This window comes from Sorex fumeus, unplaced genomic scaffold, assembly GCF_029834395.1.
Source record: "Sorex fumeus unplaced genomic scaffold, SorFum_2.1 ptg000072l, whole genome shotgun sequence".
Classification (NCBI taxonomy): Eukaryota; Metazoa; Chordata; class Mammalia; order Eulipotyphla; family Soricidae; genus Sorex; species Sorex fumeus.
The window spans coordinates 39,655,486-39,669,234 of NW_026606129.1; the positions used below are offsets into that span (position 1 = coordinate 39,655,486).

At 43.3% G+C, this 13,749-nt stretch overlaps 1 protein-coding gene across 1 annotated transcript in view; it reads right to left on the reverse strand.

Annotated features, from left to right (window-relative positions):
• TRANK1 (tetratricopeptide repeat and ankyrin repeat containing 1) overlaps positions 1–13,749 on the reverse strand; it is a 116,869-nt gene that overhangs the window by 65,471 nt on the left and 37,649 nt on the right. The window contains exons 2-4 of the mRNA XM_056129092.1: positions 12,877–13,008; positions 8,871–8,997; positions 5,676–5,826 (exon numbers count right to left, since the gene is read on the reverse strand). Coding sequence (XP_055985067.1) covers positions 5,676–5,826; positions 8,871–8,997; positions 12,877–13,008 — 410 coding nt within the window. The remainder of the gene's footprint in view (positions 1–5,675; positions 5,827–8,870; positions 8,998–12,876; positions 13,009–13,749) is intronic.

The following is a 13,749-nucleotide window of genomic DNA, read 5'->3' on the forward strand; positions in this document are numbered from 1 at the left end:
TAGTCATCAAGAAGTTAGTTATCTGGAATAACTCCAGCCTCAACTGACAGAATAGCAACTTTCAAAAGATGCAGTGGGACAATGTGGAGGTGTAGGGAAATGGTCAAACCTACATGAAGAAGGCAGGTAGGGTGGGTTTCAGCAAGAGGTAGGCTAAGGAGGGAGCTATGCCCCATCAGACCTGTTTAGGGCCCCACTAGGACCTCTGTGTAGAGGGCACAGCTGTACCAACTCTCCCTACTCTAATCAGACATATCCCAAATGTGGGCTCCAACTCAGCAGTCATTTTCCCATTCCAAAAGCTTCAATCTTAACACCGTTTCCCACAATTTTACGTTTTTAGAATTGTTCATGTTTACATCAATGTTTCTCAATGGAAAAACACAAATTAATTGTACCTCTTAAGGTACAATTAGTACAATCTTAAGTACTCACTACAATCAGTACAATCTTAAGCTACTTGGAAAAATTTGTTAATAGCTACATTTTAGGAATATACTATTTCAACAATCCCACCCCGGCATCAACTTCGTTCCACCAGTTGTTTCCGTGTTCCCTCCCAGCCAGACCTCCAAGCCATCTGCGCTTGTCAACTTGACAGGAACTTTACAAAGTTTCAGTGGTTCCAGCTTAGACCTCATGTTTTCAGTTTTGCTGAGTCTGTGCTTCGGATATATGGCTATACCCCTCACCCATATCACCAGTATGGCTAAAGCCCTGGTGACTGTTCACCCACTCCTTCCTGTTCTCCTATTCCTCCACCTTGATTTCATTCCTTCTCTGTCCTTCTCTCCAAACACTGGGGTTAAAGGTGATCTAGGGGCTGGAGGGATAGCACAGCGGGTAGGGCGTTTGCCTTGCTCACAGCCAACATGGCCGACCCAGGTTCGATTCCCAGCATCCCATATGGTCCCCCGAGCACTGCCAGGAGTAATTCCTGAGTGCATGAGCCAGAAGTAACCCCTGAGCATTGCCGGGTGTGACCCAAAAAGCAAAAAAAAAAAAAAAAAAAAAGGTGATCTAGGCATCCTCCTTCTACTATAATCCTCATCCAGTATTCCATATACCAAAGATAAGTGAGTTCATTCTGTGTTCGTCTTTCTTCTTCTGGCTTACTTCAGTTAACATGGTATTTTCCAATTCCAACCATGTCGCAGCAAATAGCATGATTTCATCATTCCTTGAAGCTGCATAGAATTCCATTGTTTATATATACCGTATCTTCATAATCTGTCATTGGACACCAAGGTTCCATATCTTAGCTATTGTACTGAGTGCAACAAATGAATAATGGTGTGCATATGTCCTTTGGAGGGAATGTTTTTAAGTCCTGGTTTAGATAACCAAAGATTATCTGCTCGACCAGTCATATGGCAGCTCAATTCTAGGTTTACTGAGAACTCTCCATACTGTTTTCCACAGGGGATGTACCAGACAATATTCCTACCTGCAGTGGATTAGAGTTCCTTTTTTAAACACATTCCCGCCAACACAAATTGTCCTACTATTTTTAGTATGTGCCATTCTCACTGCTGTGAGGTAGTATCTCATTGTTGTCTTGACTGGATTTCTTGGATAAGTGATGCTAAGAATTTTTTCATGTACCTATTGGACATCTGCCTATATTCCTCTGATAAGTGTCTCTTTATTTTCTCTCCCCATTTCTGATAGGGTGTTGGGGTCTTAGCAGCCAGCCTGAGACTTTGACCAAAAAATCCCCTTCCCCTAGAAACAGGAGACGGCCCTGTTCACAGGGGCCCGGGGGCTTGCTCCAGCACTCCACCCATGTAAGCACTCTGGTTGAGGAGATAACAGGATGAGGGACATGACAGTTACCACCTGCCCGTGCTGACACACCCAGCCCTGAGAGCAGAAAATGTAAATCATTAACTGACATCTGTACTGAGCTTGACAAGACAAATGTGACACGTGTGGAATGCCCCTAAAACGTATGTATAAAAACCCGTGTGAGAGATAATAAATGGATTGCTGATTGACCTCCAGCTTTCCCCCCTCCCTGTGATTCTTTCTCTGAGGCTGCTGGAGTCCACGTTGCATGGAGAGCCAAGACAGAGGCTTCTCTCCTACTCACTCCCTCTCCTATAGGGAGTAAGTCGGTGACTCTGGGGGATCATACTCCAGTGTGCCTGGGTCAACTACTCAGGACCCTGGCAATAGGGTTTTTTAATTTCTTTTTTGTTGATCTTTTTGAGTGCTCTAGATACTCTGGATATCAAACCTTTATCTGATGTATTAAATGTAAATATTTTTTCCATTCAGTTACCTATCTTTTAGATTTATCCTGTGTTTCTTTTGCCACACAGAATCTTTTTAATTTTATTAGCCCCATCTGTTTATTTTTTATTGTGTTGCCTTTACCAGTGTTATCAGTTCCTTGAAGATTCCTTTAAGGTCCAAATCTTGAAGTGTTCTGCCTATATTTTCCTCAATGTACATTAGAGTTTCTGGTCAGATCTCCAGGTCTTGATAGAGTTTCTGGTCAGATCTCCAAGTCTTTGATTCCACTCTGAATTTTGTGTGAGGTGTAAAATATGAGTTCAGCTTTCTTACACGTAGTTATTCAGTTTTCCCAGCACTATTTGTTGGAGGCTATCTTTACTCCATTTCATGTTCTCAGCTCCCTTATCAAAAATCAATTACTGATATATACGGGGCTTTGTCACAAGGTATTCAGTTCTGACCCACTGATCAGAAAGGGTCTATCTTTATTCCAGTACCATGCAGTTTTGATCACTATGGCTTTATAATACAGTTCAAATTAGGTAACAAAATACCTCCCAATTTCTTAACTTTCAGTATTGCTTTGGTTATTCGTGGTCTTTTCTGATTCGACACATACTTTATTTACTTTTCTAGATCCTAAATAGATGTCTGAATTTAGATAGGGACAGTACTGATTCTATATAATAGCATAGGGAAAATAGCAATTTTAATAATATTGATTCTTCCAATCCATGACTATGGGATATTTTTCCATTTCCTAAGGTCTTCTATCTTCTTCTTAAGTAATTTAAAGCTATCATGTTATAGATTTTCCAAGAAATTTTTGCTCTAGTTGATCACTTTCAAGATTTATGAGTCTCTGAAATGAGGCTTACATGGCTGCAACTGCGGGTGTAGGCATGGTTCTGATATGATTTTAAATGGGATACATTCCTTGATAACTTTCTCCTCTAATTCATTCTTTGTATATAAGAATGTGGTCAATTTTTGCATACTGACTTTGTAGTCAGCCACTCCGCTGTACTGGTTTATTGTTTCTAGGAGCTTTTTTGTGGACTCTTTAGGGTCTTCTATGTATATCATCATATCATCTGCAAAAAGTGATAATCTGATGGCAGCCGCTTCAGAGCTTTATGGAAAGCCAGGTATGAGCCGGTCGTGACGGGGCAACTGAAACCTCATGGACAGGGGTGCATTCCCGGCTCGTCCTTCACGCCCTACCGAAGTCATGAGTTGCCCCCCACGAGCGGCTGTCTGGCATGGCTATGGCTCCAGAAGCACAAGGACTTAATGCAGAGCTCGGCAGCTTGCAGCAGAAAAGTGAATGAACTATGCGTTAATCCATGCCACCATGCCTGCCCGGAGGGGAAAGGGTGTTGCTCCCTTCCACCTTTTTCCCTCTGGAAAGAAAGATGACAGCCACCTCGGAGCTTTTTGGAAAGCCAGGCATAAACCGGTCATGAAGGGGCAACTGAAACCTCATGGGAAGGGGGACATTCCCGGCTCGTCCTTCACACCCTACCAAGGTCACCCCCCACAAGCAGCTCTCTGGCACAGCCATGGCTCCAGAGCCACAGAAACCAATCTCATAATTATCTGACTCTCAGAAGAAATACTTCCAGGTTTAATAAGTAAAATACCAGAAATCCAAAATTGGCTTGTGGTCACGCGACATCATTTGATTCTTGTAACCAGCTGTAGAAAACAAATTATTTCATAATGCCTCTTCAGCATGTCTGATTTGGGGGTGTAAACTCTCAATAATAATGGTGCATCTTTTGTCGGAACAATGAATCTAATCAAAGTAGATAGAGTGTTAACTAGAATTCATTTGCCTCACAGGCATTGGGAGGGTTGAGAGGGGGGTTTATTGGGGTTCTTGATGGTGAAAAATAAATATTGGTGAAGGGAAATGTGTTTGATGATTGCATGACCGAGACTTAAACCTGAAAGCTTTGTAACTTTTCCCACAGTGATTCAATAAATTAAAAAAAAATTTTTTTAAAGTGATAATCTGAGATCTTCTTTTTCAATTTAAATCCCTTTTATTTGTTTTTCTTGCCTGATTGCTGTATCCAGGACTTCTAATACTATGTTGAACAGAAGTGGGTCAAGTGAGCATTCCTGTCTTGTACCTGATTTCAGAGGGAATTCTTTCAGTTTTTCACCATTAAAAATGGTACTAGCTGTGGGCTTATTAAAGATGGGAATTATTATCTTAAGAAAGTTTCCTTCCACCCCTATTTTGTTGAGGGTTTTTATCATGAGTAAATGTTTGAACTTGTCACAGGTTTCTTCTGCATCACTTGATATGATTATATGACTTTTGTCTTTCCTTTTATGAATGCTGTATATTATGTTATTTGATTTGCATATGTTGAACCATCCTTTTAAGTCACTTTTAAAAACAGCGGCCACATTGAGCAGTACCCTGGAGCTACAAGGGCTATACCCCATGGTTCTTAGATGGGGTTGGAGGATATAAGTGGTGCTTGGAATTACTCATGGTCCTACACATGCTAGATAGGTATGTGCTCTACCCCTTGAGCTATCTCCCTCGTCCTGGTAAATGCTATCTTAAATGTGATTAAACAGTATCTGGAAATAGTGGTCTTGTCACTGATGGAACTTTCAGGCTACGTTAAGATAATCAGAGAATGAGTTCTTCTGTCTCCATTCAGAAGTATATTAGAAGGTCAGGACTCACTGGTAAAGCACTTAATTTCCTTGCATGTGTGAGGCCCTGGGTTCAGTCCCCAGCACCTCACACACTATATTATTCTTGATGGGTTTCTGGTTTTGCTTGACTGAGGTCCCTGACAGAGCCAACTCATCCAAGTTATAACCCAACTGAGGCATACAAAATGGCCTACAGTGCATCCTGGTATATTGAGAAGGTGGGTCTCCTACCCAGTGAGTCTCAGGCATCCTGAGAGCCGTCACAAGACCCTCCGACAGCAAACAAGAATATTTTCTTAACAGAGTCCAAAAATGTATGCATAACTCAGCAGAAAGAGAAAAAAGCGACATAAATCAATTAGTATAAATATGAAGACCTCTGTGAACAGCAACACAGAAAATATAAGTTCCAAAAAAAATCAGGAAATTCATACAAAAGGACTTTGTTGTTTTGATAAAGGCATGAGCCACACAAATTTCCAAAATGCGTTTGAATGTGAAAACCAGCATCATTCCAAGAGCACATAAATCAGCCACAAAGAAACACCCTGGAATTCTATCTCCAGGAGGTACTCAAATAAAAGAACAATAAAGAGAGACAGAGACAGAGACAGAGACAGAGACAGAGAGAGTGAGTGTGTGTGTGTGTGTGTGTGTGTGAGAGAGAGAGAGAGAGAGAGAGAGAGAGAGAGAGAGAGAGAGAGAGGAGAAAGAGTGAGGGGAATAGAGAAAGCTTCCCTGGTCCAACTTACTGCCCATAGTGGTGAAGACTCCCACAAGGAAATCCGCAACCTGTGTCTGGTCGTGACTGCCCTGTAAAAGACGCAGACCCTCAAAAAACATGCGAGCAGCTTCATAAGGCTGGAGCAGACGCAACAATGAGTAACCAGCTCGGTAATATCCCTGGAACAGAACAAAAGCAAACTGTAACACATCCATCTCTTCGAACCCTCTGTGAAGGTCAGACTGATGGCCTAGGAATATGGCCTCCAGGAGTCCCACTACTGAGTGAAGCCAGCTTTCTAACAAGCCCTGGCCACAGGAACCCACATTCTAGTACATGCCTCATGTTCCCTGCCAGCTTTTAACTGACAAGAAAATCATCACTTTCAGACCCGTGACCTAGGTGGCATCTGAAAAATGACAGAAGGAACAGAGTGGACCTGGTTCCAATGATACATGTGGCTTATTGATCTAATTTATTATTATTATTATTATTATTGATTTTTATTGATCTCTAATCACAGCCTGGGCAAGAAGAGAGGAGTGAACAGAATTCTGTGACTGCAGTACTTCACAGAAGAATGAGAATGCCACATAAGCACAGACATTCCCAGCTCCTCTCAAGCAAAATAAACACTATTTCCATGGAGCACGTGCAGGGGACTGAAGAAGGGAAGGACAAGCACTGGGGTCTATGTAGATGGGGAAATTACGATTATTACTAAAGGAGAATGGTATAGTGTTGCCACAGGACTCTTTGAGTAGGAACAAAATGATACTTACTGCCTTCTCCACTTTGACCATCTAAGAGAATCAGCATCAGGATCTACCAAAGCAATTTTCTAACATAACAGAAGGTGTTCAACTGAGTTCATAAAAACAGAAGCACTTTAAAAAATTCTACTTAATCCCCAATCTCAATAAGTTATTGATCAGTTATTGATGTTTTTAAACCATTGAAAAATCTAAAACTTAGTTAACAATAATAACAGGAGGCGGGGGGAATTCCCTCCCAACCATGGTATCTAACAGAGAATTTTCTATTCCATTGTTCTATTGACTTCCTCAGATTTAAATGTCTATTTTTTTGTTTGGTTTTTGTTTTTGGGCCCCACCTGGCGGTGCTCAGGGTTTACTTCTGGTTCTGTGCTCAGAGGTCACTCCTGGCGGGCTCAGGAGATTATATGTGATGCCAGAGATCAAACCCAGGTCAGCTGTGTGCAAGGCAAGCACCCGAACCCACTCACTGTACTACCACTCTGGCCTGGTTAAGCATCACCTTTAATTTTGGTAATAGATGAAGGTATGCATAATATACCACCCAGAACAGGACACTTTGGCTATTTGGAGTTGATGGCATTTGACAGCTAATAGATCCAAGAAGGCATTCCCCAGAGCTCTCTGTTTCTGACTCAAGTCAGAAAGTGAGGAATGAGGACTGCCACAAATCCACCCTTCCAGGGCATTTTCCTGGCCATGAGAAAGTCAACATTGGCAGTTAGATGGATCAACCACGCTAGGATCAACTTTAGTTCCCTCCACTCATTTATTTTCTCAGCATTTGCAGGCCCCACAGCCTAAAAGTCCTTCCCTTTTTCTTACATCTCCACAATTCACTGCCCTCTATTTAAAATGATGTAGAAGAGTGCTTTTCCTCTTTTCAAGACTGCTCAAGGCCTCCAGTCACTGTCCTTCAATAAAGTCTAGTGTTGTTAAAACAATTAAAATAGGAAAGAGACCACTGAACTGAAGTGGCTCTAAGCCATGGTAGCCTATAGCTGCACAATAGAAATTCCTGGACTTTCTTGTCAAAGTGTTTCATCTAATAAAATTTCTTTATTTACTGTGTCCCAGCAAATACCTCTTGCTGAACTTGGGTCAATACTTCTGATACTGGAGCAAAAATATGAGAAATTAACAAAAAAATCGCTAGGCTAAAACAGGTTGATGTTCCTTTTGGGCTTGTTCTTTGATTTATCTGATACTAACTGGATTGGTTGATGGGGGCCCTAGTTAAGAAGCATTCTTTGGTCTCGGTATTATCCACCTAATAGTTATCACGGTAGTCTCCTTGGTGTACTACGTTCTCTCAAAGGTCTTAAATGCATGTTGGCAGCCATCAGCAGTGTGTCAGATGGTGTGACTGCACTTGGAGAAGCAGAAACAAGATAAGTAATGAGATGAATAGCAAAAACATATCTTCCGGGGGTGTGACATCATAACCTCTGAGTTCCACAATATGACAAAAGCAATGTAACTCTGATAGTGATTGAGAACGGTATTTGTAGGGTCAGTTTCTGACATATGAGAATTTAGTCAAAAGAGGGAATTATTAATTTAATAGTTTTATTTATATACCAAATTTTGCATTTGCAAATAAATAACCTCAAGGTTATGAAGTCAAAACCTAAGGAAGATCACTCAAGAGCCAACTAGGCCAATCAACCCCTTCCTGGCCTTCCCTCTCTATGTTCCCTGTAACAGTCTCCCCAAACCCTGCCCTAAGTGGCCCACTCTTAGTTGCTCCAACTTTAGCACTGCCTTATTGAATTGATTTTCTACTCAAATTAACTCTTACAAAGGGTCATAACACTCAGTTTATCTTTAACCGGGTAAAATAGATTATATCCCCCAAGGATTGGCGGGGGAGTCAAACCTCCCCCACATATCCTCCTTCTCCCAATCATGAGGCACCAAGAATGTGACAGTATGTGACAGTATGCAGAGCGGCACTCCAAGCATTTTGCTGAAAATCCAATCAAATGCTCATACTTTCACCTTTATGAATAGTTTAAAGGCCGTCTTGGCCTCTCACACTTCTGAGAATATTCCAAAGGTGCTGCTTTTGACCCTTGGAAAAGCTTTCTAAAGAATCGTGTCAAGGCATCCACCCCAGTTGCAAATGGAAGAAGTATCACTAAAAGGAAACTTCTAAGCTGAACATGAACAGACTTTTGAGCTTTGGTGTAACTACATCAGAACAAAACAAGTTCCACCACAGCCTCCACTGCACCCCAGCTGGCACGGACTCCGCTCTGCTCTCCCCTCCAAGCATATTTCAACACTTGGGCCTCTCAGGTTCACCTCTCCCTCAGGCACAGCTCACTGGCACTATGGGCATCTGTCTGAAGTCCAAGGAGAGATGAATGAGTTGCACCCCCAGAATTTCCAGTCTTAAAAAAGGGGAAGGATGCTGCAACAGCTGCTCCAGGAGAGTACCATACCTTCACGTAGGTCGGATCCCACTGGAGACACTCCTTGGCAGCCATAAATGCCTCGTTCCACTTCCCAAGGCTGTAAAAGGCATTGGATTTCTTGCACAGCAGCACAGCCACGTCCTTGGGGGGAACCCTGTGAACAAGAACAAACTGGGGGGTCAGTAAAATTATATTTTTGCAACTACACCAAATCATCCTCGAGGCCCACCATTCTGACACTGGCTGCTGCCGGCAGGAAAGGTTTGCACCAAGAAAGTTTCCAGGTATGCTTCTGGCATCTGAATCTCTAGTCACCTAGAAAGCGGGGGGCAAGGCAATGTACAAATCAGTCCTTCCTCCCTTCCAAACACCAGTTGATGAACCTTTCCATGGGAAAAGGTGTTCTCAACTGACCTTGGTTGTACCCTCTCCTGCTCTCCATTGAACCAAGCCTGACCTCACTCCAAACTCTGTACACAGGTTCCAGCAGAACAGAGGGGGCACTCAGGATAGGCCATCAGAACATGTGATGACACCTGGCCCAGAGCCTCACTGGGACAAGAGCAAGAGGTACATGGTTCTGTCCTCTTCGATAGGCTGGGTCACCCTAACATCTACAGAACCCGGATCCAGAGTACAGATGGAGGCCCACACCCTCTGTGGCTAATCTTCACTGCACAACACAACAGCAACAGCCATGAGTCACAGGCAGTGAGTTCTGTTTATATTAATTCTAATTAAGTTAGAAGTTTAGTTCCTTAGCTGCAGAGCACTCATGAGCCACACTCTATACGACAGAATGTTCTCATCACAACACTGAGTCTTACTGTACAATGCTAGGTCAAGGCCAAAAATCAAGCTGTTCAATAAGGTAAATCCAGGGTCATGGCACCCACCATGTGAAGCAAAGGGGATCAAAGGCGCTTGGTGGGTAAAGCCAGGACCCCGTAAGGCACCTGTCTGTGGGAAGAAAAACCTTGGGCGATGACCAACACATGCCTTGGAGCAGGGCAAGGGGGGTGCTTCTCTGGTCTTGGGAATAAACAGCTGCAAAGTCAGTGGTGAAACCAGATCAAATTAAGGAAAACACAGAATGCACATAATGTGTCAACAGGTGCCAATGAAATTCAAGCAAGAAATCCAACTGTGAAAACCAAGGTTGATGCTTCTATATAAATCTAACATTTCGACTGTGAAAATACTGGTCTCCTCCCTCAGTGCTCTGCATGTCCAGCCTCTCACTGCCCTTCATTCCTCATAATGAAGGAAGAGTTGAGGCCCCAAATGCAAGCTGAGGTGGTGGGTGATCAGCGGTGATTGACAAGAGAGCCATAACCACAGCATAATAGGTGCTAAGAGGGTGGAGCCTCCTTGATAAGATTCGTGTCCTTATAAATAGAATCCTACCTGAGAGCTCCCCTCTCTCCCTCCCTACCATAGAGTACACAGTGACAAAGCAGTTGTCTGCAATCCAGGTATGGGGTTATTCCTGGATTTGAACTGCCTACCACCTGACCTTGTCCCCCCCTTCTGTTTTTAGAAATGTGAGAAACAAAATTGTTTATATCACCCAATCTAGGGCATGTTGCTATGTATTAGCTTGGGCTAATACATTAATACATTAGCTAATGATTAATACACAGTGCCATTCATTAAGATTTCTTGGGGTTAGCCAGCCTGCAACTGATGATTGCCAGATATGGAAATCAAAAGGTCATTTCCTGAACCCAAGGCAGAACCAGCTCCGCTGTATGACTCATGATGTAAAGGTACCACAAGATCAGGGTAAAGGTGTCTCCAGATGAGACACCATCCCTTCTTGGAACATTCTCCTGCCCCATCTTGCGTCCCTCACCTCTTCTCCTAGGAGAAACCACATGCACTGGAAAGGGTAAGTAAGTTCTTAGCAATAGGTGACAGAGAAGTATCAGAAAGGCCCCATGAAAGCAGTATGTGAGGATTTAGGAAGACGTTCCCCCAGTTAGTGGGAAAGCTGATATTAGAACAATCACTGTGTGGTCAGTCTATAGTCATAACCATTATACAACACTACCTCTTTAAGGAAGCTGGATGTTTTGCCCAAACGAGGGAAGTTTTTATCTGACACAGGAGGGAAGGAGTGACATAAGTAAGGAATCATGCCAATCACGATCAAATAAAACTCAAGCATAGACACAGGTGACAGGAGTGAGGGAGGTTTCAGTAATTTAATCCAGTATCATCTATCAGTACAACCTGTAGCTAGTGTACCCCGCAAAGGCCAACCTTTGCTTCATTTACTTAGTAGAGGATCTGGAACCCTCTAGCAATCCCTCAGAACCATTTCAGGCGGTCTGTAGGTCAAAACATTTTCACAATTATAGTCAGCAGAATCACAGTACCCAAATAAAGTTACCTTTTCATAACAAAAGGAACTTTGCAGGTGTGATTAACATAAAGGGTCTTAAGAAAAGAAAATCATCCTGGATTATATTACAACTACAGGGGTCCTATGAGAAGGTGGTATGGCTACAGCAGGGGAGAAGGCAGTGTGGTAGCAGAAGCAGCCTGGAAGGATGCACTTTGACGATGGAAGAAGGGGTCACAAGCCAAGGAAAACAATTGGCCACCCAAGCTGAAAAAGGCAAGGGAATGGAGTTTCTTCCCCAAGGAGCCTGGTGATTTTAGTCTCATGTAATTCATTCTGAATTTCTGACCTCTAAAACTGTAAGATAGTAAGTTTTTATCATTTTGAATCACTGTATTTGTCACAATTCATTGCACTGGCAATAGAAAACTAATGCAATAAGTACTAAGGAATTATGCCTTCTTTTATTACCTGTCATGCGCTCACACTGTGGTGCTCTAGGGCACCAGGGCCATTCCCAATGTGGGCAGGAGGCCACTGATACCCAAGCCACATCTCCTGCATCAATGTGCCTTCTACATATTTCTCTCACATGTATGAACAAAATTTTCCAAAACTTAATGACCTGAACTATCCCAGAACACTGAAATTATAGGCAGATGTGAGAAGCCAGATGAACTCTATTGGACTGATCATCTATCTAAATATTGTGCCTTGGAAAATGTAGATTTTTCATAAGAATGTTACTGATATTAACATGTAATGGGTCACTGTTGATATTAAATAGATAATAAATGTGTATTTTCTGTTTTAAGTTCTAATATAGACCATATTGAAAACAACAACCAACATAAATAAATGTTCTTGGAAGGACTCCATAGTGGGGGGGGCAGGAGGGCCTAGACCACACCCACGGTGCTTAGGAGCTATTCTGAGCACATTTCTCGGGGGTTGTTCCTGACAGTGCTATAGTGGAGAGACCAGCCAGGTAACAAACCCCTCCTCCTGTATGCCAAGCACATGCTCCAATTCTCCATCTCATCTCCCAGCGCTCTCTATAATTTGTCGTTGTTTCTTGTTTTGGGGGTCACATCCAGCAGTGAACAGGACTTATTCCTGCATCTGTGCTCAGGGATCACTCCAAATGCTATACAGAGAATCACACGAGATGCTAGGGATTGAACCCAAATCAGCTTCAAGCAAGGCAAGCACCTTCCTCACTATACTATCTCTTCAGCCCTGTTATCTTTAATTTTTACATGTCTTGATGCTAACTTGTTTGGGAGATCTTCTGAAAGCTGAAAGGGCAGGGGAGTGCGATGAGCCTCAATTTATGACGGGATGTACTGAGGCCAGGAGTAAGTGACATGGATACTCAAGAGGAGGAAATTAATGACGATTGAGAGGTCTGAAGACTTCAATCTTCCCAGATAACTGGAGTGAAAGGGAAGTTTTCATATTTATCAGCAATCCCATGTTTCAATTTCAATTTCCGGTATCACTCTAGTAATTTATGCTCAGTTTCTGAGCTGACACAAAAAATTAAATAAGTCCAGGAGGTTGGTGACAAGATGGAAGGGAAAAAGGACAGAGACAAGATGGGCTGATAAATGAGAAGAAAGCAAGCAACAGCATGATTCCCCATTTACTTTTTTACAAAGTGGGGAGAAAGATCCAAACACTTACCCCCACTGGTATAACTGCAGGAGAACCTGGATGGCTTCATCGTACTTTGTGATGGCCAAAGAGAAGTTTCCATTCTTAAAAACCTTGTTGCCAGATTCTTTCAAGAGCTCAGCATACTCTGTGAGTTCCATCCTGTGAGGAGATGGAGGAGGCTGGCTGCCAGGTTCAATGCCCGTTGCACTCCGCATAGGATGAGAGTGGGGAGGCAGGCTGGATCAGGCCCCACCCCCTGCAGAGGGCACACCCTAAGCACATTCCTACCCACCAGGAACACAGACAGGGGGTCTGCTGAGGTCACTCCTGTCTTGGCTCTTTGCTGACCTCAGGGGAGGCTGCCAGAATGATTCCATTTCTTCTGTGCTAATTTTCCACCAGGCACAGAGCAAGGAGGCAGCTTCCAAGTGTGACAACATAACCCTCACATGTGGCGCCTTTGGGCTTTCCTCCCTGCCTGGCATTCATGGTACCTTTTCATTGACCCACTGCGGTAGTTCACAAGGGGCGCAGTCCCCAATGTTTAGATGAGGACACTGAGGTCCAGAGGAATTTGAGGGATCTTCCTAGGGATCATGCTATAAACCCAACCCCGATCCCAGGTATCTATCTATCTCTTGACCACGTGCCATAGCACCTGAAGATGTAGGCGAACTCAGTGGCCAGCCCTTACACTCTCAGCATGTGGAACGGAAGAGCGTACAGTTTTGAGGCCCAAGATGGCAGAGATCAGGCAGGGCCACAGTCTCTGCCCTCCCACCCCACCTTCCTGAAACAGATCAAATAAGGCCCCCTCTAGACTTGTCCCTGAGTTGGCCACCTTCGCCCGCTTATTTGTCTGTGTCCCTCCAGAAGCACTTGCCCTCTAGAAGTCATGGC